We start from the raw sequence: 27,898 nt of genomic DNA on the forward strand, positions 1-27,898 counted from the left end.
GGTGTCCAGGACCCGTGGAGGGTGAGCGCTTGGCCAGACTCCACTGGGGCCCCGCGACCTCCGGCCTCGGTCCAGCGCTCCCGGCTCTTTGTAGGCGCCAAGGCCCTGGCGCCGCCCCCTCCCAGAGCGCCCCGCCCCCGGCGTCCCCCCACCCCCAGCTCCGGTGTCGCCCCTCGCTCCCCAGGACCGTCCCCCCTCCCGCCCGGGGGCGGCGCGGCCCGGGGTTATTAATATCCCGGCGCTGGCGCGGGGCTGGGGCACATTCCCAGCTGGCGGCCGGGCAGGTGGCGGCGGCGGCGGCGCGAGGACAGGGCGCGCGGCGGGCGGGCGGCACCCTTCGCCGTGGGCCCGGGGAGCCGAGGCCGCCGCGGGGCCCCTCACAACCGCTCCGCGCCGCCGGGCACGGGGAGCGCTTGGGAAAGTTCCCGGCGGCCCCGGTCGGCACCTGTTAGCGCGGAGTTTGGAGGCCGGTGCGTGGCGGCCGCCGCCTGGTCACGGCCCCAGGAGCGAGAGGACGCCGGCAGCGCGGTGGCCGCCCCGTCTGACGGCTCAGTGGCCGAGGGGCAGGTGGGCCGTGGCGGGTGGTCAGGGGCGAGCGCTGCGGCGTGCGGGTGCCAGTGCGCGGCGTTGGGTTCCGGGTGCCGGGGGTGCCGACCCCTCCCTGCACGGCCCCTGGCGGGCTGGCCTCCCTGGAGCCCTCCATGCGCCCCTGGGCTGGGCGACCCGGCGCAGCCACAGCCGTGGGGCACTGGGAGGCCGCGAGGGCGCGTGTCCGGGCGCCAGGTCTCCAGACCCAGCGAGGACGCGGCATGCCGGTGCGCCTCGGGCGCGCTGGGGGGCTGGGCTGGGCTCGGCTTCACAGCCGGACCCCCCTCGGCTCTGCGCGCGGCGCCAGCGTGGCGGTCGCGCCTCGTTCGGTGAAACTTTCACTGCCTCCGGTACCCGGCCCACCCCCCGTACCCCCGGAGCGCCCCCAGCGCCCCCGTGCCCCCCGTATCCCCGGAGGGCCCCTGTACGCCCGCAGCCCCCCGTATCCCCGGAGGGCCCCTGTACGCCCGCAGCCCCCCGTACCCCCAGAGCGCCCCTGTACGCCCGCAGCCCCTCGTACCCCCGGAGCGCCCCTGTACGCCCGCAGCCCCCCCCGTACCCCCGGAGCGCCCCCAGCAGCCGCCTTGCGCGGGGAGGGCGCGGGAGGGCGGCCTGCCCCCAGAGGGCTCCGGGAACGTGCCTGAGGGCGGGGCGGGGTGCGGGGCCTTGTGCAGATGGAGCCCGGGCGTGCCCCTGGGAAAGGGCTCCCCAGCTCCCCGCGCCAGGCCAGAGGCTGGGCCGGTGGGGGCCAGGGCCTGGCCGATGTCTCACACCCCCTGGGCCTGCCCCAGTCCCCCCTGCAGCAGGTGCCCAGAGACCACGCTGACTGGGATGGTCCCGAATTTATCCTTGTTATTGTCAGCATGGATGTTCGGAAGGACAGAGCCTAGAGGCATTCTTGTGACCGGATCTGGGGGACGATGGCCATACAGGGACTTGTCCTGTTTAGGTATTTCAGCGTTTTAGGCCCCCCTTTTTTTAATGAGGATAACCATGGCTCTTAAGTGTGGTGCTCCATGAGTTTTTGCATGTGTCTACCCCTGTGTGACCACCACCCAGATCAAGGCATGTTTCCACCCCCCAGGGCCGGTACTAGGTGACACCCCCACCCGCCGGGCGCCACTGTGACCTGCATGGCATAAATGCTTTTGCCTGTAACTCAGCTTCATGTGAGTGGAACCACACGGCACTCTTTTGCGGGACGTCCTGCTCAACACAGCCTGTGTGAGCTCCACCCCGGCTGTTGACCGCAGGGGTAATGCCACCTTCTTTGCTGTGCAGCGCTTTACGGAGATGGCAGTTGCTTATCCACTGTGTTTACAGACATTTGGGCTGTTTCTAGCTCCTTGTGAGGAAAAAAGCTGTTGTGAACATTCTCGCTCCTGTCTTTTTGGGGGCACTTGCAGTTGTTTATCTTGGGTACAAAGCGAATAGTGCCAGATTAACTTCCAAAGTGGCTGCTCCCTTCTGCGCCCCCGCAGGGGTGAAGGGGGCCTGCAGTGCTCCGTGCCCTCCCCCCTGCTCCGTTTCCGACTCCCAACTCCGCCTGGGCGGGTGTGAGCTGGTGTCTCACTGTGGTTCGCGTTTACACTTCTCTGCCGTTGGCCATTGGTAGGTCCTTTTTTTGAGAAGTTCCTGTCTAAGTTCTTTGTCTTTTCCCCCTTCAAATTTCTTTACTGATTTGTGCTTCTTTCATGTATTTCGGTTACAAGTTTTCTTTGTCTGATGTGTTTTCTGATGATCTCCTAGCCTGTGCTTATGATTTTACTTTCTTAGTAAAGCTCTTAATTTTGATGAGGTCCACTTGATTAGTCTTTTATTGCAAGTATTTCTTGTTCATTTTAAAGAAATCTTTTCCTACCCAAAGCCCTGCCGATATTCTCCTGTTTTCTTCCAGAAGCTTGATCTATTGTTCAGTGTAATCCGCATGTGGGTTTGCCATCTCTCCTGAGTTTGTGTTGTGTGTGGTGTGAGGGAGCGACCAAGGCTCATTTTCCCCGCATGAAAAGTGGAGATTACAAAGGCTTTCCCCGCTTTGCCTCAGGTTTTTCTATTTGGACTTTTAAGTCTCCAGCTCTTGGCTGGGCGCGGTGGCTCACGCCTGTAATCCCAGCACTCTGGGAGGCCAGGGCAGGAGGATGGCTTAAGGTCAGGAGTTCAAGACCAGCCTGAGTAAGAGCAAGACCCCATCTCTCCTAAAAATAGAAAAAATTAGCTGGGCGCAGGGCACACGCCTGTAGTCCCAGCTACTCCGAGGCAAAGGCGAGAGGATCACTTGAGCCCAGGAATGTGAGGCTGCAGTGAGCTGTGATCACGCCACTGCACTCAAGCCAGGGAGACAGAGCAAGACTCTGTCTCAAAAAACAAAAGAAAGTCGGCAGCTATTACTTTTGCCATCTGAAGAAAACATACTTTGTAAAAGCACAAGTGAAGCACAATGAGAGAAAAGACTCTGGGGTTGGTGTGCCCCTGCGGTTCACAGACAAGTGAGCCTGGCAGGTGCACGGCGGGGCGGCCGAGCCAGGACCCCGGGCTCTGAGCACTGCCGTCCTCCACGCCAGGAGCTGCCCTCCTGTGCCTGGTTTCAGAACAGCCCAGTCAATCCCAGAGGCCTTTGGCCTTGCACTGAGGCTTGGAGTGAGGGTCCTGGGGGGTGAGTGCTGGGGTCAGCTGGTCCAGGTGGCTCTCGGGCCCTCCTGGATGCTGGTGTCTTCTCGAGGATCCCCAAGGATGAGGAAGTCGGGAGCCCCCCCTCGGCAGCCTGTGGGAGCTGTGCCCAGCGCAGCGGCCTCGCGGGGTGGGAGGGGTACCTGACTTGCATCTCTAATGGGCACCTTCTCCACAGGGCGAGCTGGGTGCCCACAGATGCCCCACCCCAAGGAGCAGCACACCCCAGCCTGAGCCGGTGTGAGGGGCAGAGATGGCGCTGAGCCCCGAGTCTGCAAGCGGGGTCCCCGTGTTGGCCGCCACCAACAGCTCTGTGCCTGAGCCGCCTGGCGGCCCCAATGTGTCCCTCAACAGCTCGTGGGCCAGCCCCACGGAGCCCAGCTCCCTGGAGGACCTGGTGGCCACGGGTGCCATCGGGGCGGTGCTCTCGGCCATGGGCGTGGTGGGCGTGGCGGGCAACGCCTACACGCTGGTGCTCATGTGCCGCTCGCTGCGCGCCGCCGCCTCCCTGTACGTCTACGTGGTCAACCTGGCGCTGGCCGACCTGCTCTACCTGCTCAGCATCCCCTTCATCGTGGCCACCTACGTCACCAAGGAGTGGCACTTTGGGGACGTGGGCTGCCGCGTCCTCTTCAGCCTGGACTTCCTGACCATGCACGCCAGCATCTTCACGCTGACCGTCATGAGCAGCGAGCGCTACGTGGCAGTGTGCAGGCCGCTGGACACGGTGCGGCGCTCCAAGGGCTACCGCAAGCTGCTGGCGCTGGGCACCTGGCTGCTGGCGCTGCTGCTGACGCTGCCCGTGACGCTGGCCGTCCGGCTGGTGCGCAGGGGCCCCAAGAGCCTGTGCCTGCCCGCCTGGGGCCGGCGCGCCCACCCGCGCCTACCTGACGCTGCTCTTCGGGACCAGCATCGTGGGCCCCGGCCTGGCCATCGGGCTGCTCTACGCACGCCTGGCCCGTGCCTACTGGCGCTCGCAGAGGGCCTCCTTCACGCAGACGCGCCGGCTGCCCGACCCGCGGGTGCTCCGCCTCATCCTGGGCGTCGTGCTGCTCTTCTGGGCTTGCTTCCTGCCCTTCTGGCTGTGGCAGCTGCTGGCCCAGTACCCCGCGAGGCCCTGCCGCTCACGCCCCGGGCCGCGCGCATCGTCAACTACCTGACCACCTGCCTCACCTACGGCAACAGCTGCGTCAACCCCTTCCTCTACACGCTGCTCACCAAGAACTACCGCGAGCACCTGCGCGGCCACCCGCGATCGCTGGGTGGCGGCCCTGGGCCCGCAGGCGTCCACGGCTCCCGGCAGTGCCCCCGTCCGCTTCCAGCGCGGCTCGGGCCGCTCACTGTCCTCCTGCAGCCAGCAGGCCACTGAGACCCTTATGCTGGCCCCAGCGGCCGCTGGGGAGCCTGAGCCTGGGGGTCCCGTGGGCCCCCGTGTGAGCAGGGGCGGCGGCTGGAGCCAGGCAGAGAGGGCCCCTGCGCAGAGCCCCCCCACTCCCGACTGCTGGGCCTGCCGTCCTCAGTCCTCTTCGGAAGCTTCCTCTCTGCCTTCCCCGTGACACCCCGCCCCGTCTCTGCGGGTCTCCAGGGGTCTCAGGGCCCGACCTGGCCTCTGAAGGCTGCGGTGAGTCCACCTTCTGGTGGCTGGTGGCCCCACGGCACCCATGGCCCTGGGCCCCCTGTGTGGCCCCAATGCCCGCGTCTTCAGCGCTTGAACAATAAAGCCCAAGCGGCCGTCCGAGCCCTGCCTCAGCACCAGGGATGGCATGTGGGAGGGTGGGGAGATGCCGGAGCCCAGCGCGGCCCCCCAGGACAGCCCCCCACAGCACGTGGGGGAGCCTGTGGATCGGCTGGGGAGGGCGCACGCCTGCCTTTGGGGCCTTCACTGGCGGCTGGTCCTGCATCCCACACGTGAGAGCCTCCCTCCTCCTCCTCTTCGTTTGCCCACGGGCAGGCAGCCAAGAGGGCAGGTGCCTGAGGCCGAAGGGTGGGCTGGGGAGTGGGGGAGTGAGCGGGTGGGACGGCCCAGCGAAGCACTGAAGCTTCAGGTACAGAAAGCAGGAGATCAAGGCCACCGGCCACAACCCATGTGGGGCTCAGGTCATCCAGGTCCCACTTCGCAGCACCCTTGGGTGGGTCTCTGCTCCACCCACTCCGGCTGCCAGGTGGACAGACTGCTGCCCTTGCCGCCAGCTCAACCCTGTGCTCCGTGCCCGCTCCCACCCCACCCCCGAACCACGTGGCAATGTGTGGCTGCTGGGCTGCCCTCCCACCCACTTGGCAGTGCCCGCCTCCTGCCGGCCCCTGGGGGCTCCCTGTGAGCTCTGGGGCGGGGGCTGCTTGCCCCATCCCCTCCAGTGGGTGCTTGTCGGAGGCTGGGACCCAGAGCTAGGGCAGCACCTGCGGGGCGGGCAGGGCTGTTGCTAAGCGCCAGGGAGCAGTGTGGGCAGCTGTCCTGGAGCCTTTGGAAGAGGGGACAGTGCACACGGGTCTCTCTAGGGCAATGACACTACTGTGGTCCTAGACAGCAGTGGCTGGTGACATCCTGAGTGAGTGCCATGGAACCCTGCAATAGCCAATTTTGTCATGAGTGTTTTACCTTAAAGAACAAAAAGAAACTGCAATTTGCTGTTGAATTTGCTTGGGGAGTGGGCAGCTCAGTGGGGTATGGGGTGAACCTGTCCCCAACCTGAGAAACCTGCCACCCACGCCCCCCTACCTCACGGCCTCCCAGCCTCTCTGATGCTTGCAGGGAACTTCAGGGACTAGAAATCCTTTTTCTCCCTCAACCAGAGCCTGATCTCTAAAGCTGTTGTCTTTGTAGAGAAGCCAAAGAAAATTAAGATTAAAAATCTGACAGCCAGAGCTAGCCCCTTGCTTACGGTTCCAGCTGGTGCCGTCCTTGCCTGACACTCAGACTCGCAGGTCGCAGACCAGGGAGACCCTGCCCCTTAATCCCTTTCCACACCGCCTGGCTGCCGGCGGTGCCCCCAGGGCTTTCGCGCTGAGCACCTGCTCGTGGTGCGTGGGGCTGAGTGTGGTGCCCCGGCAGTGGCCAAGTCACGGCAGCTGCTTGCTGGCCCAGAACCCCAGCTCTCTGGGAGGCCCCCACTCCCCGGGGCCAGGGTGGTTCAGCGGAGGGAGTCTCGGAGCACTGTGGTCCCCAAGAGTCAGAATAGGACCAAAAGGTCGGGGCCCACGAGGGACCGCCGGGCCCACCCCAGAGGGAGGACCACCCCACCCCACGCAGCCTCAACCCAGCTAGGGGGGGCACCTGCTGTGCCGGGTGGTGGGAGTAGGGCCCCTTGTCCCTTTAGAGGCGGGTCCTGGAGTCCAGGCCGGGGCGGCTCCAGTGGCTGAGCCTGTGGGATGCGGAGCTTGGCTCATTCCCGGCAGCCGAGGTCATTGGAGGTCACCAAGCACGTGTGTCCTCCATCCAGGGGACAGCAAGATCCCGCCTGCCATCACAGGGTGACGGGGTAGAGCTCTAATGAAAGCGGGCTTCAGAGCGCGGCTGAGTGAGGGTGTGCACGTGTCCACACGCGTGTGCGGGCTGAGGGAAACCTCCGAATAAAGGCGAGAATGCGGGGCGAGTGCTCCCGGAGAGGAAGGGAAATGAAATCTGAGCAGTGTCCCCCGGAAACTGGAGACGCGACTGCGCGCGGCCGGGAAAAGCAAGGCCGGGCCGGGCAGAGCCCAGCAAGGAGCGCTCAGGCTCCGAGAAGCGTTTGCTGAAACAAAACACCCGCCGAGGGCTGGAAAGTAAACTTTCTGCCCCCGCGGAGGAGCACGTGGTCCAGGGACGGAGCCCCCCACGCAGACCCTCCCTCCAACACCCGCCCTCCGTTTTAAACGCTTTCCGGGCGGGTCTCGGGAGGACGCGCGGGAGTGCGCACGGGGACGCGGCGTGCACGCGCAGCACGGGGCGGCCCGTGACCCGAGGCCCGGCCGGCACACGCGTGCGGGAGGGGCCGCCGCGCTGCCCCCCAGCCCCCCCTCCTCACCAGGCGCGGGGGTCGCCGTGCGCCGGGCTCGCGCATGCGCTGCCGGTGAGCGTCCCCGCGGCACACCCGCCCCCTCCGCGCGCAGTGACCGCGATGACGGGCGGCTCGGTTCTCGGCAGCGCTGGACCCCCACCCGGAGCACGAACCCCCACCCGGAGCACGGACCCCCACCCGGAGCACGGACCCCCACGCCACCGCAGGCTCACACACACCCGCTCCCTCACGCCGCCCACGGTCACACACGTCTGCACCCATGCACGCATGCGCACATGCGCGCGCAGACGCGACCACACGGAGACTCCCGTAGCGTTCACCGTGGCTCAGCCGCCTCCCTGGGCCACCACCCGCCGGGCGGTGGCAGCTGCCGCACAGTCGGGAGGGAAGGTGGTTTATGGCCTGTTCTGGCCGCACCCGAAGCCCCTCGGGCACCCGGCCCCGCCCTCTGGCCCTGCTCGGAGCCGGCCGGGTCCTCATGGCCCCCCGCGCCCTCCGACCCTCCCTGCCCCCAGGACCCCGAGGCTGCCTGCGCCCCCTGGGTTTGGCGTGGCCGGGCCGGCGTGCGGGGAGGCGGACGCATGGCCTGGGCTGGGGGCTGGCTTGGGAGCGAGCGCGGGGACCGTGACCCGCGCCCTTGAGCACGCTGGCTATTGTTCAGTGATGGTGTCACTGCCGTGCAGTCGGTCACCCGCTTACAGTGCACAATTGATCATTTTCAGCCAATTTACAGAGCTGTGCAACCGTCATCACAGTTCAATTCTAGGACGTCGTCAGGGCTCTGCAGAGAAGCAGAGCCAACAGATGTGCACAGAGCGAATAATAACGCGTTTCTTTGAAGGAATTGGCCACGTGGTTGTGACCGTCTGGAATCCACGGGGTGCCCAGCAGGCCTGAGACGCAGGCAGGGTAACCCCGCATCCTGGGCAGAATTTCCTTTCAGGGTCTTTGCTGTTAGACCTTGGACTGACGGGTGAGGCCCCACGTCGTGGGGTAATCCTCACTGGACGTCGTCCCAGGCAAGCTTGGGGTCCCCAAGGATGGAGCGGTGGAGGGCCCAGCGCCAGCAGGCGAATGAATGCATGAGTGAATGATGAACTGTGTCCCTCGCTGACGACCGGTGCGGGCCGATTGGTTTTCCAGGCACCCCACATTCCTGCACAGCGGCCGGGCTGTCTCCGGGAGGCTGTGGTGTGGCTGGGCTGCAAGGCAGTGGTGTGGATGCCACCTCGCCAGGCCGGCCGCAAGGCCCGATGGGGCTTTTTCACACACGTTCACCTGAGGAGAGTGGCCCGGCCCAGTCGAGGGACCTGCAGAGCCCAGGCTGTGGCCACCCTGGAACCCCCTCCCGCCTCCCCAGCAGTGAGCGTGGAGGACACGGTTCTCGTGAGCACACGCGGGGAGCGTGGGAAGGGCCCGCTCGCTGCTCTGCGATGTGCACGGACACACGGATGCATGGTCCCATGGCGCCAAGCTGTGCGTCTTAGCAGTTATTTATCAGCAAAGTTCCAAAGTTCCCTGTAGGCCAAATCTTTGCAGGAACACCGTTCTTTGGAAAGTGAGTCACACCTACAACCAGTAGACACCACGTCCACCTGCTGGCTTTGGAGCTCGAGGGGTGCTGCGGGCTGGGGGCAGCAGTGCCGTGTCCGTGGTGGGAGAGGGGCCCGGCCAGGCAGGGCGGGGCTGGTCTGCACAGACCTGAGCTCTCCTGCTCAGCCTGGCAGGTTCCTGCCGGCCGCCTGGAGGGCCAACCTGGGGCGGTGCCAGGGACTGGCCACCAGGTTCCTTTTGCCCGGGGAAGCGTTCCCGGCGCATCCCAAGCTGTCTGGGTGCCTCCCCTCACCATGTGCAAGGGCAGGTTTTCCCATCTGAATTCCAGACCGATGACGGTCCGAGCAGGCAGCGAGGCTGCCAATGGCCGGCAGCCAACGGCCAGTGGCAGCTCCAGGCTTGGCTTTGTCCAGGCCCCGTGCAGGCTTCAGAGGAGCCCTGTCCCCGAGGCCGCTCCGGGCAGGCCACAGGCTGGTGCTGGCCCAGGGCTGGACAGCTCTGTCCTCTCAAGTCTCCCCACCTGGGGCCTGGGAGGCCGAGGCTGGGAGGGCCTGGGGAGCGGGTGAGGTCAGCAGCCTGGGAAGCCTGGTCTCGCGCCCCAGACCCCTCGCTGCCCCCTCTGTGTGGGGCCCCCTGCAGATCGCACTGCCAGCTCAGGGGTCACCTCACGGGGAGACACCTCTCCACCTCCACCCTGCGGCCCGAGCGGGCCCCTCGGCAGAGCCAAGCTCTCTCGTTCCTGTGCCGTAGCTGAGAGCTGGGGCTCAAGGCCTGCCCAGCCCACCCGGGCCCTGCGGGTGGGAATCTCGGGGGTGGAGCCAGCAAAGCTCCAGACCCACGAGGGTCCTTGCAGGGTGCTGGGCTGCGCTGCCATCTGTCCGGGTGGGCCAGGAGCACTGGTCCCTCTGCCCGCCAGGCACCCCCAGCGCGATTGAACACACAGAGCCGTGTCTCATCCCAGAAGCAGGTGTCAGCGGGAAACACCACCCCACGGCTGCCCAGGGTGTCGCCACTCTGCTCTGGCATCAGGGCCGGCCACCCTGGGCCAAGATTCCTCCTGAGGGCTGGAGCCGGGTCAGAGCTGGGTCCGACGGGGGAGGGGCACCTCAGTTTCTGCCCCACCCCACCCCGTTCTGCCCCTCCCCCTACTGGGCAGAGCCGAGGGGGACAGTGTGTGGCCTGCTGCTGGCCAGGCCGGCCGCTGCGGGAGCCCAGAGGCAGCTTTGTGGGGGAGGTGCCCACAGAGTGGAGCCCGGGGCAGGCAGCAGGCCTGGGTGAGGTCAGGGTGCCGCAGGCCCCCTCTGCGGGGGTCTCGTGACTGAAGCCCCTGAACACAGTGTGGCCCCCCTGCAGGCCCAGGGCAGGGAGGGGACACACGCACCACAGGGCAGCTCACGGCCAGAGGGCCAGGGGAGGTCCCAGGAGCCGGGGAGGGGCAGCTGCCTGAGCATCTGCAAACGTCCCCAGGGTCACTGTCCCCAGGGTCAACATCCCCAGGGTCGGCTCCCTCTGGCCCACAGGGATGGAGGCCATGGCCCCTGCGCTGCCCCCAGCTCCCTGCCCCTCACCCCACAGCCCTGGCCGGCCCCCTGGGTCAAGTGGGCGTCTGGGCCCCACCGGGGCAGGGCCTGTGCTGGGGGGTGGGGCCTGGGGAGGGCACGAAGGCTGTGACGCCGGGGTCTAGGAACCCCCTGGGACTGTGTCCCCCCTCCCCGCTCTTCCCAGTCCCCACCCGCCACCCCCACCTGCCAGCTCTGCCGGTTCTTTGCTGAGGGGTGGGTGGGGCCTGGGGTGGGGAGCGGGTGGGGTACAGGCGAGTCCCCGAGGGAGGGCCAAGGCAGGGCCAGCTCGGACCTGCAGTAAGACTTAGCCCCGCCAGGGACCACCGGGACAGGGGCTGGGTGGCCATGACCTCCTGATTGTGGGGGGGACCCCCTTTCTCAGGAATGGGGAGCTGCCCCGCCCCTGTGCAGAGGGGCTAAGCAGGAAGGGAAGCCAAGGCGGCCCCGGGCGAGGGGCTCAGGTGTCTGTCTGTCCCCCGGCCGGAGCTGCCAGTGAGAAGGGGAACCCGGAGGGCAGACGCAGCGCGACTGGCGTGAGCCATTCTCTTCCAAGCTCTTCCTCCCGGCTTTTCATGTGACGTGTTCTGGGGGAGAACACTGACATGAAGCAGCTCTGGAACAAGGAGAACAGGACCCTGGCGCTGGCCGGGGACGGCAGTGGTCGGAGGGCTGTTTATAGCACCTAGAGGGGAAGAGGTCAGATGGCCCTGCTGTGCCTCTAGTCCCGCCCAGGGACGGGGAAGGCTGGCAGGTTGGTGTAAAATCGGCGGGAATCGCCTCTGAAGTGTCATCCCACTGTGCCCAAAGACACCAGTGCCCTCTCAGACTGCCCTTCCTTCCTCCTAGGACACCCTGCAGCGACCCCTTCCCACCAGCTCCAGACCCGGGCTTTGGCACATTGAGGTAGAAATTCAGTGTCTCTGTCGCTGGCCGAGAGGCCCCGCCGGAAACCTCTCCGGGCCTCCACCCTGCCTGGCCGGACCTCCCCGCCAGGCAGAGGGCAGAGAAGCCGGCTGCCCTGGGCTGTGGCCCGGGGGGAGGCGGGGGACTGGGTGGCAGAGGCCAGCTCCGGCCGGCTGCCGTGATGGCTCTGCCCTGGCAGGGCCAAGCGTGGGAGGACCAGGCTTCCTTCTTTCCTTTGAAAATAAGAATCATAGCGGAAGGGGACGCCGCTCCTCTTACCCCCACCCACGCCCTCCCGGGTGGGCAAAGCCAACACGGTGGGCTCTGGGCAGGAAGCCGTGGCGTCCTCGCCGGTTCTCGAGGGAGCTGGGGAGGACAGAGACCTTTTGACGTAACCGAAGCTGGATGGCCCCAGCGCGCTGTCCCCACTGGCCCAGGAGTCACGGCTGTGCGCGGCCCTGGCCCTGGTGGCCGGCAGGTCTAGGGACCCGTCCCCCTGTGGCCAGGCCGGGGAACGGGAACAGGTGAACTTTGTGACGTGAGACTCACACTCGTCACGGTCTTTGATTTTAAACACAATAATTGGCTTTGATTTAAAACATCACTTTTATTTTAAAAATAAATTTCAAAAATAAATCATTCATCAGAGGACACTCCTGACTCCAATTTTTCCCTGGGACAAACTGTCACCAAACTTCGAACCTTCTGGCAGAAGCGATGACTGTGCAGCTCCGGGAACAGCCGCTCGCCGGCCGGCACCAGCGGGCGGGAACTCGGGGTCCCTCTGGGGAGGAGCCTGGGCGGAGGGTCTGCTTTTGTGGCTACATATTGTCTCACCCTAGGAGAAGGAAATTCTTACTTTTGCCCAGATATATTTGTCTTTGTCCAAGTACCTGTGTGATTACCAGAAATAGTATAAGTAGCAAAGGATGAAAATCAAATGAATATTTACTTCTCTTGGAAGCATTTTAACCTACAACCAACCGCACGCCTGTTTTCCTAAATGTGTTCGTCCCTCAGACGCAGTGAGGGGACTCGGGCAGTGAGGTGGCGCCGGGGTCACAGAACAAAATCTGCTTCCACGAAGCTTTTCTGTCCCCATGAGGATCCCAGCAGGGGGACCCTGGAAGCCGAGACTGGGAGCAGCTGATGACAGGTGACCCTGCCCGGGGAGGGGCAGCTCCCAGCACGAGACCGAGGACCCTGCCTGGGCCAGAGGGCATCCACGGGGCAGCCGCCCCGAGAGGAGCCCTGTTCTTCCCTGAAATCGGACCCTGGCTCCAGCGTCCCACCCAGGAGGACGTGGGAGGACGTGGGGCCTCAGTGCTCCTGCCCAGAGCCCACAGCCCTGACCCAGAAGGGCTCCCGTCTGACAGTGGAACCTGCTGGAAACAGGGAGCACGACCCACACGGCCCTGGGCCTGGCACCCGGCGCAGGAACGGCCTGGACGGACGGGGGTGCAGCTCCAGGGGGCTCACAGAGCCTCAGCTGTCCTCACGTCCTGCTCCAGGGGCCAGGAATTCCCTCCCTTTCTCCATGAGCCCCCAGCCTGGAGCGCCAGGGTCTGACAGTGGCCGAGGGTGGCAGCCTCCTGCAGCATAGGCACCCGCATCAGGCTCAGGTGCCTGTGTCCCCGCTGGGGGACAGAGGGACAGCCTGGGTCAGGGCAGCCAGCAGAGTCTGGCTCTGACTTCTCCAGGGAACGGGCCCCAACCCCAGGACAGTCACCTCTGGGGTGGCCGTGAGACCACACCAGACCCTGGCGGAAGCCAGGCTGACGGGCATGTCCCCTCCCCTCCAGCCCAGGCCTCTCCCACACACAGAGCTGCAGCTGGGCAGGAGGCCCGTAGGGGCTGGGGACAGGGACATTGAGGACCTCCTTGGTGGGAAAACACTTGGACTCTGATCACTGGGGACTCTGGCCAGCGGCAGGGCAGGGTGTGGCCTGGCGAGCCCACCTGCCCAGGAAATTCTCGGGCTGGCTGGGGCGCAGATGCAGAGCCGTGGGGACACCTGGAACCCAGCAGACCCCCACCCCAGGAGGAGCCTGCTGCTGCCCCCAGAGCCGCCCGCTCACCGAAACCGTCCCCAGAGCTGTCGCGATTTGCTGACTCCACGCCCAGAGTGGGAGCCGCTGGCCCCGCGCCTGCACCGGCCCCACCGAGAGTCTGCAGAGGCCTCAGTCGGTCCTCGCTGGGCCGGGGTGGTTTCTAGATTTGGACGAGGCCCAGACAAACCAGCCCTCTGTCCACAGACGGGAATCTCTGCCCAGGTCTGTCCTTCCTTGACGGAGGCGGGGCAGGGTGGGGCTCTCGGGGCTTCCCCGCCGGCAGCTGGCAGCATGGCACAGCACACACAGCGCAGGTGAGGTGAAAGGCTGGTCCTTGATTTACTCACAGGTGAGGTTAAAACACTGGCAAATCACAATCCCGCATTACCCATAAGGCACTCTGTGCGTGGAGACAGGAAACAGGAGGGCGCGGCACGTGTTCGCCTGGCCCAGGAGCCTGAACGCGAGGGTGCGGGGAACAGGGTCCTCGCCCAGCCCAGCAGCGGCTACGGGAAGGCGGGGTCCGCGATGCCGTGGTCGGGGTTGCAGGTGAAGGCGATGGTGATGGCGTAGCGGGTGCCCCAGTGGACCTTCTCCACCCGGTGCAGGTTCTCGGACCCCGAGGTGAAGAAGGAGACCCGACCTGGGAGGGAAGGAGAGAGAGGCGGCTGTGGGGGTCACACCCACACCGGAGGCCTGCTGGGGTCCCGACAGCAACAGCTGCCAGTCACCACGACACACCTGCAGAGCCCGAGAAACCCGCGCCCCGCCAGGAACTGCCCGAGGAGCCCGGAAGACAAACCCAGCAGGACTGGGACCAGAACCTTCCGGTCATCAGGGCCTCTGTGCCGGGAGGCGGAGAAGCAGCCACAGACCCAGGCATGAGGCCCGTTGCTGTCCCAGCAGACGCTCCACCCTGGGCCGACACCAGCAGACGCCCCCAGGCAGCAGCGAGTGAGACCCGCCCCCGCCCTCAGCGGTCCAGGCCCTGCCGCGGCGCCTCCTACCAGCTCTGGGCTCCACCGTCTTGTTGGCCCCCTCCTCCATGAACACGAACCGCCCCCCGCCGAAGTCCTGCAGGTAGTCGGAGAGGTACAGCAGCGAGGTGTAGTCGAAGGAGCCGTAGGTCACCTGCGGGGCAAAGCCGGGAGGGCGTGGGTCGGGCGCCCTGGGGGAACCAGGTTCTCAACATGAGGCCGGAGCACCTGCCCCTTGTTTCCCAGAAAGCGAACAGGAAAGACACGTCAGGTGGCTCCTTCACACCCTCAGAGAAACCCGTGAAGCCACAACCTTGCGCATCTCTGCCCGAAACCCACGCAGCGTAAAATCCACCATCTTTACCCTCTAAGCCTGGGTCGGGCACTAAGCACATCCACATGGCTGTGCGGCCGTCAGCGCCGTCCAGCTCCAGACCTTGCTCATGTCCCCAGTGGACGCCGTCCGCACCGGGCGCTCACTCCCCTCCCCGGCCACCTCCACTGTCCTGCCGTCTCCGTGAGGCAGCGTCACACACACTTCCCCCGAGACTGCGACCCCGCTACGCAGCGTTTGGGGGCCACCCCTGCGTTCGCCCCCACATCCTGTTTACAAGGACTCAGCTCACGGCACAGCCTGGGCTGGGGATGGGGCCGCCCGGGCGGCCCTGCCAGGGGGGGTTACCGCCCTGCAGGAGGGACGGTGGGTCTCCACCTGGCTCCGCTGTCAGGAGTGAACCAGGGCGTGGAGGACGGCGCAGCCCCCAGGCAGGGACGGAGCCCCCCTTGAAGGCAGCCCCTGGGCTCCGGGTGTGGGCGCATCAGGCCACCTCCACAGAGGGGCCACCCCCACCTGCAGGATGGGGGACGACGGCAGGGCCCCGGCACCCACTCAGACTCCGCCATCCCTCCCCTCGGTCGTCCGACTGAAGGGAACCCGAACTCCAGTCGTCCCCTGGGGCCGACCACGCGCCCCATCCCGGCTGCGCACGTAGGCTTCGCCCTCCCCGCCTCGCCCTGAGCCCCGAGCCCCGAGAGCTGCCAACCGCGAGTCCTTGCTGGGGCTCTGCTCGGGGCCAGCGGGACAGACAGGCAGGCATGGTGCTGAGCTCGGGGCTCCCACGCCACTGTCACCACCACCTTGCCACCAGTCGCCTCGGTTACGTAACAGGAGGAAAATGGTGGCCAGGATGTTTACAAAAGTGCTGTTTCACAGTTGACAGGACACAGTGTCTGTGCACGCTGTTTTATGCGCCAAGAAAGCAGCGAAGGAGCTCTAGACCCCGGACTGTGGTCACCCGGGGGGCGAGGGGCTGCGGGGAGGCTGCAGACGTATAAAACTGCCGCCTTTTTATGTTTTTTTTTTCACCTTTAAACCTTGTAGGTTGCATTAACTTCTTCAAACAATTGGATTTACAGCACGGAGCGCTGCCTAGACCTCACAGTGAGAAAGCTGCCAACAGACCCGGGTTTCCCAACAGTTCTGTTTCACTGAAGCAAACGTCTTTGCTAATCAGAAAAACACAAATCCTCAGATGCTACTCTGGGTTCCTGATAAATAGAATTGAGTCAAGGGCCGGAAAGAAATTAGGGGAGAAGTGGACCATGGAGTAGCTGCTTCCCTTGCCCCTGCTGGCGCGGCTGTTGGCGCTGGTGGGACGCTGTGCAGACGAGCACAAAGCTGGACACGGGAGGGGCATGTCCCAGCGCTGCCGCCGCGCAGGAGGTGGTTCTACCGCACGGCACTGAAGACACGGCGCTGAAGGGTGACCCCAAACCTTGGGTGGCCAAAACGTGAGCAGCAGTGGGGACGGCCGCCAGGCTGCTGTCGCATCGGGAGAACCCGCCTTTGCTTTACAGACTTTACTTCCTCAGCTGCATCAGCCGCATTCAAAATGCCCCTTAAAGCCTCAGAAAAGATGACGTCTAAATGCTAAAAGCACGAACGCCGCAAAGGCTGGCAAATCCGCAGAGCGCCCGGTGGCCGCCGACCACGGGAGAACTGGAGACGCGGCCTGGAGCCACGCCCACCTTGCCCACGCGCCCGCCTTGCCCACATGCCCACCTTGCCCACATGCCCACCTTGTCCACATGCTCACCTTGCTCACGCGCCCACCTTGCCCACGTGCCCATCTTGTCCACGTGCCCACCTTGCCCACGCGCCCACCTTGTCCACCTTATCCACCTTGCCCACGTGCCCATCTTGTCCACGCGCCCACCTTGCCCACGCACCCACCTTGCCCACGTGCCCACCTTGCCCACGCACCCACCTTGCCCACGTGCCCGCCTTGCCCACGCGCCCACCTTGCCCACGTGCCCGCCTTGCCCACGTGCTCACCTTGTCCACGTGCGCGTGCCAGTACTCGTCGTGCGCCGTCCGCGCCGCCGTGCTGTTTATGCGGGAGAAGAACGTGGGCTTCGTCAGGTGCAGGGCGGACGGGCGGATGCCAAAGGCCTCGGCAATCGTGAGCTGCACCTTCTGCCGCACGTCCCTGCGGAGGACACGGTGTCACTGGGAGCAGCTCATCCCCAGAGGAGAGGACCGACTTCTCTGAGGGTCCCCAAGCGCCTGCAGACAGTCACAGGCCGGGGGACAGTGGGAGGATGAGTGGGCAGGTGCTCGGCACACGTGACGGGGTGTCACCCACAACCACAACCCTGACGCCCAGGGAATGGTCAGGGCACCTTCAGCTCCGCGCCCTGGGCAGCGCAGAGCCCTGCAGGAAAGACAATGTGGGTGACGGGGGCACCATGGGGACTCCACTGTGGACGCTGGTGTGGTGAAGCCAGCCCCAGACGGACTGCACGGACTCGGCTTGCAGCCCCTGGTTGGCAAGAAAGGGGCTGCTGCCACACGCGCGTGGGCACAGGGGTGGGGAGTGTGGACATGGGGCACAGGTGGGGCACATGGGGTGCAGATGGGGTGCATGGGGGACAGGTGGGGTGTGTGTAGGGCAGGCAGGGTGGTGAGTGTGGACTGTCCATCTGTGTTGGGGTCGAGGGGACCCTCATCCCAGGACCCCATGCCCTGAACAGGCGGCTCTGACGTGGACGGGTGGCTCGGCGGGCGCAGGGGCCGCCCGAGCTGTCAATCACCCAGACCCTCGGCTGGTTCCTCCTCCTCTCAACCTGGGCTCGTCCAGTAGAACTTGTTAAACTATCGCCTTTGTGAAAACAGCTGAAACATTCACAGATGTTTCATCCCATGACAAAGCCTGTCAGTGTTTTCTCTCGGCTGATTTTATACGTACGTGAAATAAGAAGCCACCTCGCCGGGCGTGCCAGGACCACGCGTGACGACACGGTTACGAACCGGCCTTCCGTGGGTTTGGTCCCCCAGAATTCGCCTCGGCGCACCCTCCCCCACCGCCACCTCCCCGCTGGGTCCTCACCGGTACAAGCGGAAGTCCTCTTCCGAGAAGACGGTTCGTATCTTATCCCCGAAGTATCTGAAAAAACAAAGAGTATTAACACAGGTAACACCTTATTCATCTTTTCCTTGTTTCCTTTCAATTCCGTTGTTCCTCAGGAGACCCAGCACATCCCTGAGAATGGCCCCATCCCTGTCACCTCAGAGCTACTCGGCTTCCGTGATGGTGCCTGTGCTGTGAGCAGGGACGGCAGGCGGAGGAGCCGCGGCTGACGAGGCCACAGCGCCGATCCAGGCTGGGAAACCTCGGTGCCTCCCGGCCCGACACGGAGCGTCGCAGCTCACAGGGCTGCCTCCCGCCTGCCCCGTGCCGCAGCCACCTCGCCCTCCAGCCCCAGCCCACGGCTTCCGTAGGAGCCACAGAACAGAACACCAGACCCTCCGGAAGCATCAGGAACAGGGGTCCTGCCCTGGAACAGGCTGGGGGATGTTCCGTCCCGACAAGGAGCCCAGAGCAGAGGCGACAGCACAGCCCCCACAGCTAAGCAACCAAGACGCTCGCTCAGCGCGGCCTTGGGGGCTGCCGCCGTCCGGGCTCTCACCTGTACAGGTTCACAAAGTGCTTCCCGACAGACAGGGCCCCCGAGTGCAAGTCCAGAATGGATGCCTGGAAGAGACGTTTGCTGAGTAAAACTGTGAGGCCACGGCAGGGGCGATGGTCACTGCGAAAGTCGCTGCAGGTGAACGCGCTCCCCCGAGATCCTGCCGCACACCCGGGCCGGCTTCCTCAGCACCCCGCCTCGCACGGCCCCTCCTGCCCCGACACGCTCGCGCTGTCTGAAGACCGCATTCGCTCGCGAGTGTGTGAGGACGGCCCGCAGACGCGTCCCCGCGTCACCTGTGGTCTCTGCCCCACAGTCCCAGGCCTGCCGTCCCCCTCCCTGCCTTCGGCTCCAGGTAAAACGCACGGGATGAGCCGCAGACGCTGAGTGATGCCCACGGGGCCACCAGCACGTCGAGGTAATAACGTGCCCGTCATCCCTGAGCCCCGCCCGGGGGGTCTGTGCTGTCACGAGAGGGGTGTGCTCTTCCCGGCTGGCGGCTTTCGCGCGGCGTAACTGCCCCGAGACCCAACGTGCGGCTGTGCGTGTGGATCGCGCTGCGTTTCACTGCCAGGGCGTCCCTGTGTGGGGGCCACGTGTGTCCGTCCCGCACCTGTGGCCTGGGGCCACCACCAGGGGAGCTCTGTGCATGCCGGTCACCAGTCCGTGTGACGTGTGCTTATTCCTCTCGGGTCAGTCCTGTCGGTGCAATTGCTGGGTCACAGCTCTTTGTTTCTTTCTTCTTTTTGCTTTGTGTTTGTTTTTTTTTTTTTTTTTTTTGAGACAAGGTCTGGCTCTGTCGCCCAGACGGGAGTGCAGCCTCGAGCCTCTTTAAGGGACTGCCGGGCTCTTTTCTGCTCCAACCTCACCTCTACGTCCCCACACCTGGGGAAGTGGCCACCAGCGTGGACCATTTCACCCTGAAGGAGACCTGCAGGAGCCACTGCTGCTGCCCCTTCTCCGTGCTGCAGCGACCAGCGCAGGGGGACCACCTTAATTTGGGCTCAAAAAATGTCAACTGAACTTAAAGTCTTCAAACCGGCTAATTCAGCACTGGACGACTGCCCCGTGAATGCAAAGGAAGGAGCAACAGGCGAACCCACGCGCTGAGAGGTTGTCAATAACTAGTCCTCCCAAACCAGCTGGAAGAGAAGAAGCAACTTCATTTTCAGAGCCCAAGAAAAAACGGTTTTCAGGATAACATCAGGTAGGTAATCAGAGAGATACTTTGAAATTCTAGAAAGGTCTGTAAATTAATCTTACTAGAAGTTTCAAATGTGCACAGTGACTCGGGTCTGTACGGTGACTGTAATTCAATGTGATCACCAAGAGACCACCCGGAGAGGACAGAGCTTCAAAAACCCCGCACTGGCCGGGCGTGGTGATGGCGCCCGTAGTCCCAGCTACTTGGGAGGCCGAGGCAGGAGGATGGCTGAGCCCAGCTCCAGTGAGCGGTGATGACGCCACTGCCCTCCGCCCAGGGCAACAGAGAAGACCTTTTTTTAAAAAAAAAAAAATTCCGCACACTAAGCAAGAAAACTTTAATCTTGAGGAGACCAGAGTGCAGCTGGCTCGGTGATCTTCGGCTGCTGTGACACAAACCGGGGGCTTCAAACAACAGAAGTTGATTCTCTCAGTTCTGGAGGCCAGAGTGTCCCGGCCGCCCACCCTCTGCAGGCCCCGGGGAGGGTCCTTCCTGCATCCTGGGCTGTGGCTGCACCGCCCCAGCCTCTGCTCCCAACCCCCCGCCTGTCCCATACGGACACGCACAGGACTTAGGGCCCAGCCCCAGCACCCGAGTGACCCCATCCCAAGAGCCGTCACCGTGTCTGCAAAGGCCCTTTCCCAAGTCGGAGCAAGTTCGCAGGCTCTGGGTGGACACGTCCCCTGAGGCCACCGCTGAGCCAACAGTCCTGCGGGGCATGTGCAGAGGCCTCCGGCTCCGCGGGGGCATCTCCCGGCCCCTCACTCGGCCTCGACTCCCACCTCCTCTGCCCCCCATGTCACCCGGAGCCCTGTGAAGACCCCACGAGCGTCTCAGGACACTTTCTTCTCAACAAGGGAACATCTGGGGGCTTCTGGGTGCCTGTCAGGTGCGGCTGCGTGGTCGGTGCTGACAAACGCCAAGGCCGGCCCACAGCCCAGGGGGCCCCCAGGACCCTGCGCGTCGGGCCTTCCCTCCCCCAGCCCCGAGTATGAGCAAAGTTAAAGGGTAAAAAGAAACAGAGGCAGGAACCACGTTCAACTCACCCCTCCGTCAGATCCTCCCAGCGAGAGCCCCTTCTCAGCTATGCTGTGGGGGACAACATTGAGTCAGAATTTAGTTACTAGAATTATCCATAACGTATCGAGGCAAAATATCAATCAGCATAGTTCAGGTAACGTAGTAGGTTCTGCTTGTCTAATGTTCATGATGCAAATGTTTAGACCAAAGGACTCAATTTCAAAGTTAAGTGGGTGACAATATTGTCACCGCCGTCTTGTTAACATGCGGCTCAACTTAGAAACTGCCAGGCTTAACTCTCCGCCTTTTCACCAAGAGCCGATGGTGCCGCACACAGCGTGTGGCCAGGAGCCTGGGGAATATTCCTGGAACCAGCTGAACCGCTCCGAGTCTCTCCCAGGACCGTGGAGGACCCTGCGGAGGAGACAGGCTCCCCTGGAGTCCCAGGGGCCCGGCGCCGGACTAGGGGGACAGCCTGAGGGCCAGAAGCCACTCCACCCGCTTCGAGCCTAAACAACTGGTCTGAAAATCAAAGCTTTCAAGATCTTGTTTTTTAATTCTCAACAGGGAAAAATGCAGTGCCAGCTGCTTCCGGTCAGCGCCTTGCGATGCCACGAGCCACAGCCGGGTTGGCGGAAGGGCTGACCCTGCCCAGCCTCCGAGCAGACATGAGGTAGCAACTGACCACCAAGGCTCGGACAGCACGTGTCTCCTCGCGTGTGGGGCTCCCGCGACACCCGTGGGGACGGCATTGCCCGGAGAGGAGGCCGCGCCCCGGGAAGGTTCCGCCAGCGACAGCAGCCCTGAGGGCCGCGGCCTTTCCTCCTAGAAATTGGAAAATCCAACCTTTGCCTTTGAAAGCACAGAAGGAAATTCTTACTAATTGTAATGAAATCTTTTAAATCATTTTTTTCAGATTAATTTTCTGCTTCCTGCCCCAGGCCCGCTTTGCCGCTTGTTTGTTTAAATCTGACCAGTGAACACCTGGGACGAGGCGCTCAGAGGACGTAGTTACCTGCGAATCTGCTCCGCTTCCTGCCTGGTGATGACGACGTCGGTCACGCCTCTGCCACACTTCCTGGGGGTGCAGCCTAGAGGGACGACAGCGGGAGAAGCTCACTTAGCCGTCGGCCCCAGGGACGGCGGGCTCTGGTGGGCTGGGGCTGGCAAGGCCCCTCCAGGATTAGCACGGCCAGATCTGGCTAATGCACCCGGGTGAGCACGAACTTCAGATAAGCAACCGCCGTGCGCGGACGTGTGCCCGGGCAGGATCCCGGGCGTCTGCGTCCCACCAGGCATCCTGTGTGCCCGGAGGCACCGGCTGACAGGTTAATCCAGAAGCACCTGTCGCTGCTCCCAAGCCCTGGGAAAGCCGCAGACGCGCCCCACACATGGTGTTGGCAACATTCTGGAACCGTCACCAACTGCAGGGCCGCACGCTCATCAGCGCCCGGCAGGAAATCCTCCGGGGGTGAGCAGAGCTGGGCTTGTAATTCCAGTCTTGGCCCTAAAACCGTCACGGCGGAGAGTCTAGCTCCCCTTTAGCAACTGACGGTGAAGGAGACAGAATCGGTGAGGACAGAGGGTCTGTGCTGTGAGCCGGATTAGGAGAAGCATGTGGAGCTCTGCAGGCAGCCATGGACACACATTCTCCCCAGATATGTGGGACCAGAAGCAAAGACGGGCCACATGTTGGGCCACAAAGAAAGCCTGAACCAATCTCAAAGAACTGATGTCATATGGATCATGTTACTAACTACGACACGAGCAGCTTCCGGATCAGTTTTTAAAAAGAGAGAATCCGCTGGGCACGGTGGCTCACGCCTGTAATCCCAGCACTCTGGGAGGCCGAGGTGGGAGGATGGCTCGAGGTCAGGAGCTTGAGACCAGCCTGAGCAAGAGCGAGACCCTGTCTCTACTAAAAATAGAAAGAAACGATCTGGCCAACTAAAAAAAAAAAAAAAAAAAAAAAATATATATATATATATATATATAAATATATAAAATTAACCGGGCATGGTGGCGTGTGCCTATAGTCCCAGCTACTAGTGAGGCCGAGGTGGGAGGATCACTTGAGCCCAGGAGTTTGAGGCTGCAGGGAGCTATGATGATGCCACCGCACTCCAGCCTGGGTAACAGTGAGCCTTTGTCTAAAACAATAAAAACGTTTCCATAATAACTCATGGGTTAAAAAATAATTCTAGAAATTAGAAAATACTTATAAAATGATAACGAAAACACCACATGTCAAGATGTCGGGGATCTGAGACTTCCGCGTTCGGTCCAGCCGGAGCAGTAACCAGGACTGGATGCAGCCTCCGGCCTGAAACCCAAACCAGACGAAATCCATGACACCTGGTTCCTGAGGCCTGGACACCAGGCAGGGAAGGACAGAGACCCCGACAGACAGGGGACGGTGAGTTGAGCCTCGTGGCTCACACAGCCAGGGAGGGGCAGGGACAGAATGGAGCCAGTGGCCAACGGCGACACGGGTCCCCTTGAGTGCGCACGGGACCAGATCAGGGTTGAGAAAAGAACTGTGACAAAAGGATCAGAGCGGACAGGACAAAACCAAGCTGTGAGCAGCTGGCAGTGCCCGTGTGCGTGGGGCACCCCTGCAGCAGGCAGCCCCTCGCCCCCCAGCCAGCCTCTGACCAGCCGGGGGCCCGCGTGGCAGGACCAGCACCCGCCAGAGCCCAGCTTCAAGTGCATCCTGACTATTTTCATTTTTTCTTAGAGACAGGGTCTTCCCTGTCACCCAGGCTACAGTGCAGTGGCGCGAGCACAGCTCAGTGCAGCCTCAAACTCCTGGGCTCAAGTGATCCTCCTGCCTTGGCCTGCCAAAGTGCTGGGACTACAGGCACCACCACCTCACCCAGCCCCCAACTATTTTTTATCATAAAATATATATAACATGAAATTTACCATTTCAACCATTTTTCAGCGTACGGTTCTGGGCATTAAGTACCTTCACACTGTGCAACCAGCACCATCTCCAGAACTTTTCCTTCTTCCCCAGGTGAAATCTCGAACTCATTAAACACTAGCTCCCATTCCCCCCTTCTTCATTCCAACTAATTTTAATGTTGATAAGTTAAAAGGGTAGGAAAAAAATTTCAGTGCTAATCATTGAAACATAAATTTTGAAAGCTTTGTCTACAAAGACAGAGAGAGCCTCCACACAACAGAAACACTTTCACCTTCCTGACCCCGATGGAGACAAGAATGCTGCCCTCCTGCGCTCGGCCCTGCCAGGTGAAGCCCGGTCCTGCCTCTGGCCTTGGCGTGTCTGGAGCTCCGTGTCATGTGCATCACAAGGACGCCCCTTTGTGGAGGAACTTGGAGATCTTTTCTGGGTTCAAGTACAAAGCACTGAATTGAATTTAAAAAATAAACTGAATTCTGTCACAAAATCCCAGTTGCATATGCTGGGTTTTTAAAACTGAGAACACGTCCAGATGGCGTGGAATGTTCAGGAAAATACAGCAGCCAAAAAATGCCTGGAGGGGGTGGAGTCTGCAGTGGCTGAGCCCCGTCAGCCTCGAGAGGGCGTGCGCTCTCCAGGGTGCTGAATCCCCGCACCTGGCCCAGTGGCCCCGACACTGACACGGCAGCTCCAGTCTCCTGCGTCCCCTGGGGGCAACCCCACCTCTGCCAGCCTCTAACCTGGCCCCTGCGTACAGCCGGCCCAGCCAGGACAGGAGCTGCGGAAGGGCCTCTGGCAGTTGCTTGTCACAGTTTCTCCAACCTTCTGTGACACCCTACAACATTCTCCACGGTCCATACCTTTTCTGGTTTCAACTTTCTCACCCCACCTTTCTAATCCTGGTACCTTTCTGCAGGCAAACCGCCTCTTCCACTGGACAGCGCAGCTTCCCAAAACACCAGCCAGGCCGGGCGTGGACCGGCCAACCCAGGGAAGAGAAAGGTCGTCTGCCAGCACCCCCTGCCACCCACACTTTCAGCCTGTCTCCTGCCAATTCATTGCAGCAAAAGGCAGATGCACTTTGAACAGGTTGCATCTCATGTTAAACTGCTGCTTGTTCTCGGATCACCATGGAGCCGGTGGCACCGTACCTTCGAACCTTCGGTGACTGTTGTAGTCCTCAGAGCAGGGCACCTCGATGAATCTGCCCGCCAAGACTTCACCACGGTGGGCCAGGACCTCGGCGACACCGTCGTCAGTCCCCAGACTGCTCCAGAGCAGGAACGCAGAGAACGCCAAGCCGGCCCCCAGGCCCGCAGTCCTCAGCCACCTCTTCTGTGCCTCCCGGGGCACCCGATCCTTCTTGGTGCTGAAAACAGAAGACACAGCTGAAAACAGAAGACACGTCACCCACAGCAGCTGTGTGCTGAAAACTCTCCCAAGACGGGAGAAAACGTTCACACTTGATCACAACCGGCCTCTGGCTGTGACTGTGCTAACCCTTTGTCAAGATGAGCCCAAATCAACCCAGTAGCTGCCGAAACACTCACCAGCTGCTCAGGGCAGCAGCCAGCAAAGTGGGTGGGAGATGGAGCACCCACCCCAGGCCCCGCTCATCCTGACGCCCGCCGTGCCCCCATGGGGGAGGAGTGTGGCCTGGCCCCTCTGACCCGGCCGGGCCGACTGTGTCCCGCCACGGGCAACAGGATGAGCTGCCCTCAGACTCCCCGCAGCTGCCCCCGCCAGGCCCAGAGGCTTCTTGTGGGCGTCTGTGTCTCTAATCACACTTCCTGCACCTGCAAGTGACTGCCCTTCCCCCCCGCAGGTGCTCCTGGCACGCACACGTGTGCTCACATGCACACATATAGGGCTTGAGCCAACTCCCATGAGTCAAACCTACTTAACTAAAACCACAGGCCGGCCCGGAGGAGAGCAGGAGCACACCAGGCACGATTTGCAAATAAGATGCTTTCGGTACGACCCAGGGCTAACTGTGGGGGTCCGGACAGGCCATGCTGAAGTTGTGCGTGTGTCTCTGTGTGGCTGTAACGGGCAGCGTGTGCTCTCTTGTCCAGGAAAGACTTTGTGGGTGGCAGGTCTCGAAGGACAGGAAGAAACTGAGAGAGGTCAGGGCATCCTTTCGTGCAGGTGCAATTTGTTTCTTCACGTCTATAATTAACTCCTGAAAACAGGGAGCCGCCTTCTTTTTTTTTTTTTTTGAGACAGAGTCTCACTTTGTTGCCCGGGCTAGAGTGAGTGCCCTGGCGTCAGCCTAGCTCACAGCAACCTCAGACTCCTGGGCTCAAGCGATCCTCCTGCCTCAGCCTCCCGGGTAGCTGGGACTACAGGCATGTGCCACCATGCCCAGTTAATTTTTTTTTTCTATATATATTTTTAGTTGTCCAGATAATTTATTTCTATTTTTAGTAGAGACGGGGTCTCGCTCAGGCTGGTCTCGAACACCTGACCTCGAGCGATCCACCCACCTAGGACTCCCAGAGGGCTAGGATTACAGGCGTGAGCCACCGCACCCTGCCCGCCTTCTATTTTTATGTCACTCAACACTTCACGGAGACATGCGAGTACCGCACGGATTCCAATCACATCAACTCCAAGGCAGCAACGGCACAGCCAGGCCGCACTGCGGTGAGTTGACTCGAGATGCGGCTCCAGGATCTTGTGGAAAACAGAAGCGGCTGCTTTGCAGTTCTCAGCACAAGTTCCCACGGCCCGTGGGGCCAGCACCAGGTCCTGACCTGTCCCAGGGCGACCGAAGCACATCCTGCCGTGCAGGCCGTGGGCCGAATGCGGCAGGGCTCCGTGGTGAGCCGGGTGTTTACCCGCGTATCCAGCCCTCCCGCAGGAGGTCCTCGTGTGCGGCCCTACGCAAAATAGTGGGATGGGAAGCGCCGGCCTGGACGCAGCACCGGGCAGAGGGGCCGGGCAAGCTCTCCCGACGGGGACGCCACAGGGACGCCCGGCAGAGGGGGGACCGCTGCCGAGGTGTGGGGATGGGAAACGGCCCAGCACTGCTGGGAGTGGGGCGTCAGCAGGGGGGCGGGCAGGGGCTCGTCCCAGAGGCGGCCGGGCGTCCTAACGGGGGGCTTGGCACCCCCAACCATGAAAACGCAGGGCGTGCTGTAACGTGGTCTCCCGCCAGGGGACGAAACCTCGTCTCTACCAAAAATAGAAAAAATCAGCCAGATGTGGTGGTGGCACCTGTAGTCCCAGCTACTCGGGAGGCTGAGGCAGGAGGATCGCTGGAGCCCAGGAGTTTGAGGCTGCTGTGAGCTAGGCTGACCCCACGGCACTGTAGCCCGGTTTGACAGAGTGAGGCCCCAGCACAGACCGTGAAGGCTGCTGGGGGTTGTCCGGTTTAGGTCAGTGCCCCCTGGACGCCGCAGTGGCGCAGCAGGGTGCACCAGAAGCCCCCTCTTCCTCGCACCTGTCCGGAGCCCAGGTGAGCGTTTGAGATCCGTCCTGTCTGCACTAGGCTTCGGCCAACTCCGCGCCCAAAACGCCGCAGGCCCCGCCCTTCCCGACTACAAGCCCCGCCCGTGCCTGCGTGGCCCCGCCCCTCCCGTCCAGGTCCCGCCCACCACGCGGGTCCTCAGTCTCCGCCCACACCACGCCCCGCTCCCGAGGCTCCGCCTATTGCACGCCCCTCGGGTCCCGCTCCCACCACTGCCCCGCCCCGTCCCAGCCTGGCCCCGCCCCCTCCCCGCTGCGGCGCGAGCCCTTCCGCGCCTTCCGCTACCTGATCCGGCGCCGGCGCTCGGCCGCCCCGCTGCCCTCGGGCGCCTTGGTCGCGCCCCTTCGCTGAGGCGCCATCGGGCCAGGCCGCCGCGGAGCCGGGCGGGACGCGGGAGCCGCCAGGCCGGAGGACAAGCGCCGCGACCGGGAGCGCGAGGGAGGTGCTGCGCGGGGACGCGGCAGCGACGCGCTCGGCCATCGGCGCCGGGGCTGGCGGCCAGGCCAGAGCAATCAGCGGCCGAGCGGCGCGGGTGGGGCCTCCTCGGAACGGAGCCCGGCGTGGGGCCGCCAGGTGCGCGGCTCACCTGAGCTCGGCCCGGGCGCTCTCCCGGGCGGGGCCTGCGGCCGGCCCGCGACCCCGTCCCCGAGGACCCTCCCGGCGGCCTGGCCCGAGTCACGGGGCCGAGCGCAGTGAGGGCCGCCGGCGCCCGCTCCCTCCGCACTCGCACCTGTCGCGCCTGCACCTGCCCCACACGCACCTGTCGGACCCGCACCCGCACCTCCCGCGCCTGGACCCGCGGACGCGGGGGCTCCCCGAGCAGGTGAGGCCTCCCCGCCGCTCCCGCCCCGGTGCGTGACTCTACCAGGGCTTTGCTCTGGACGCTTGGCCGGGCAGACTTCTCAGCTCCAAAACTTCCTTGAAATCTGTTCCTTTGGAAAGTAGATTTGGTTTGTAAGACGTTCAAACAGTTAAGCTTTAAAACCATCGCACTTTCTCAATGCTTTTCC

General features: G+C 63.2%; 2 protein-coding genes across 2 annotated transcripts; one reads left to right on the forward strand and one right to left on the reverse strand.

Moving 5' to 3' along the window:
• Positions 1-3,452: 3,452 nt before the first annotated feature.
• On the forward strand, positions 3,453-5,028 carry UTS2R (urotensin 2 receptor). Its single transcript, XM_045569787.1, is given in 4 exon segments — positions 3,453-4,132; positions 4,134-4,361; positions 4,364-4,548; positions 4,550-5,028. Coding segments are annotated over 4 exon segments (1,299 nt in total). The 5' UTR covers positions 3,453-3,508; the 3' UTR covers positions 4,812-5,028.
• A 6,828-nt stretch (positions 5,029-11,856) lies between these two features.
• On the reverse strand, positions 11,857-27,415 carry OGFOD3 (2-oxoglutarate and iron dependent oxygenase domain containing 3). Its single transcript, XM_045569788.1, has 9 exons — positions 27,174-27,415; positions 24,568-24,785; positions 21,506-21,581; positions 20,517-20,559; positions 18,267-18,331; positions 17,687-17,743; positions 16,633-16,786; positions 14,328-14,451; positions 11,857-13,963 (listed from the first exon to the last, which is right to left on the reverse strand). Exons 1-9 carry the CDS (start codon positions 27,245-27,247, stop codon positions 13,827-13,829), a joined length of 948 nt encoding a protein of 315 aa, XP_045425744.1. The 5' UTR covers positions 27,248-27,415; the 3' UTR covers positions 11,857-13,826.
• Positions 27,416-27,898: the final 483 nt, after the last annotated feature.

The sequence above is a fragment of the Lemur catta genome, chromosome 15 (assembly GCF_020740605.2).
Source record: "Lemur catta isolate mLemCat1 chromosome 15, mLemCat1.pri, whole genome shotgun sequence".
In the NCBI taxonomy this organism is placed as follows: Eukaryota; Metazoa; Chordata; class Mammalia; order Primates; family Lemuridae; genus Lemur; species Lemur catta.

What these genes read in the sequence shown, in the direction of transcription:
- OGFOD3 (XM_045569788.1), bottom strand. Translation starts at nt 27,247, where the DNA reads ATGGCGCCTCAGCGAAGGGGCGCGACCAAGGCGCCCGAGGGCAGCGGG. An exon ending in GAGGACTTCCGCTTGTACCG is followed by an intron (nt 16,787 to 17,686) that starts GTGAGGACCCAG and finishes TGTCCTCCGCAG; the next exon opens with GGACGTGCGGCAGAAGGTGC. An exon ending in GACGGTGGAGCCCAGAGCTG is followed by an intron (nt 13,964 to 14,327) that starts GTAGGAGGCGCC and finishes CTTCCCTCCCAG; the next exon opens with GTCGGGTCTCCTTCTTCACC.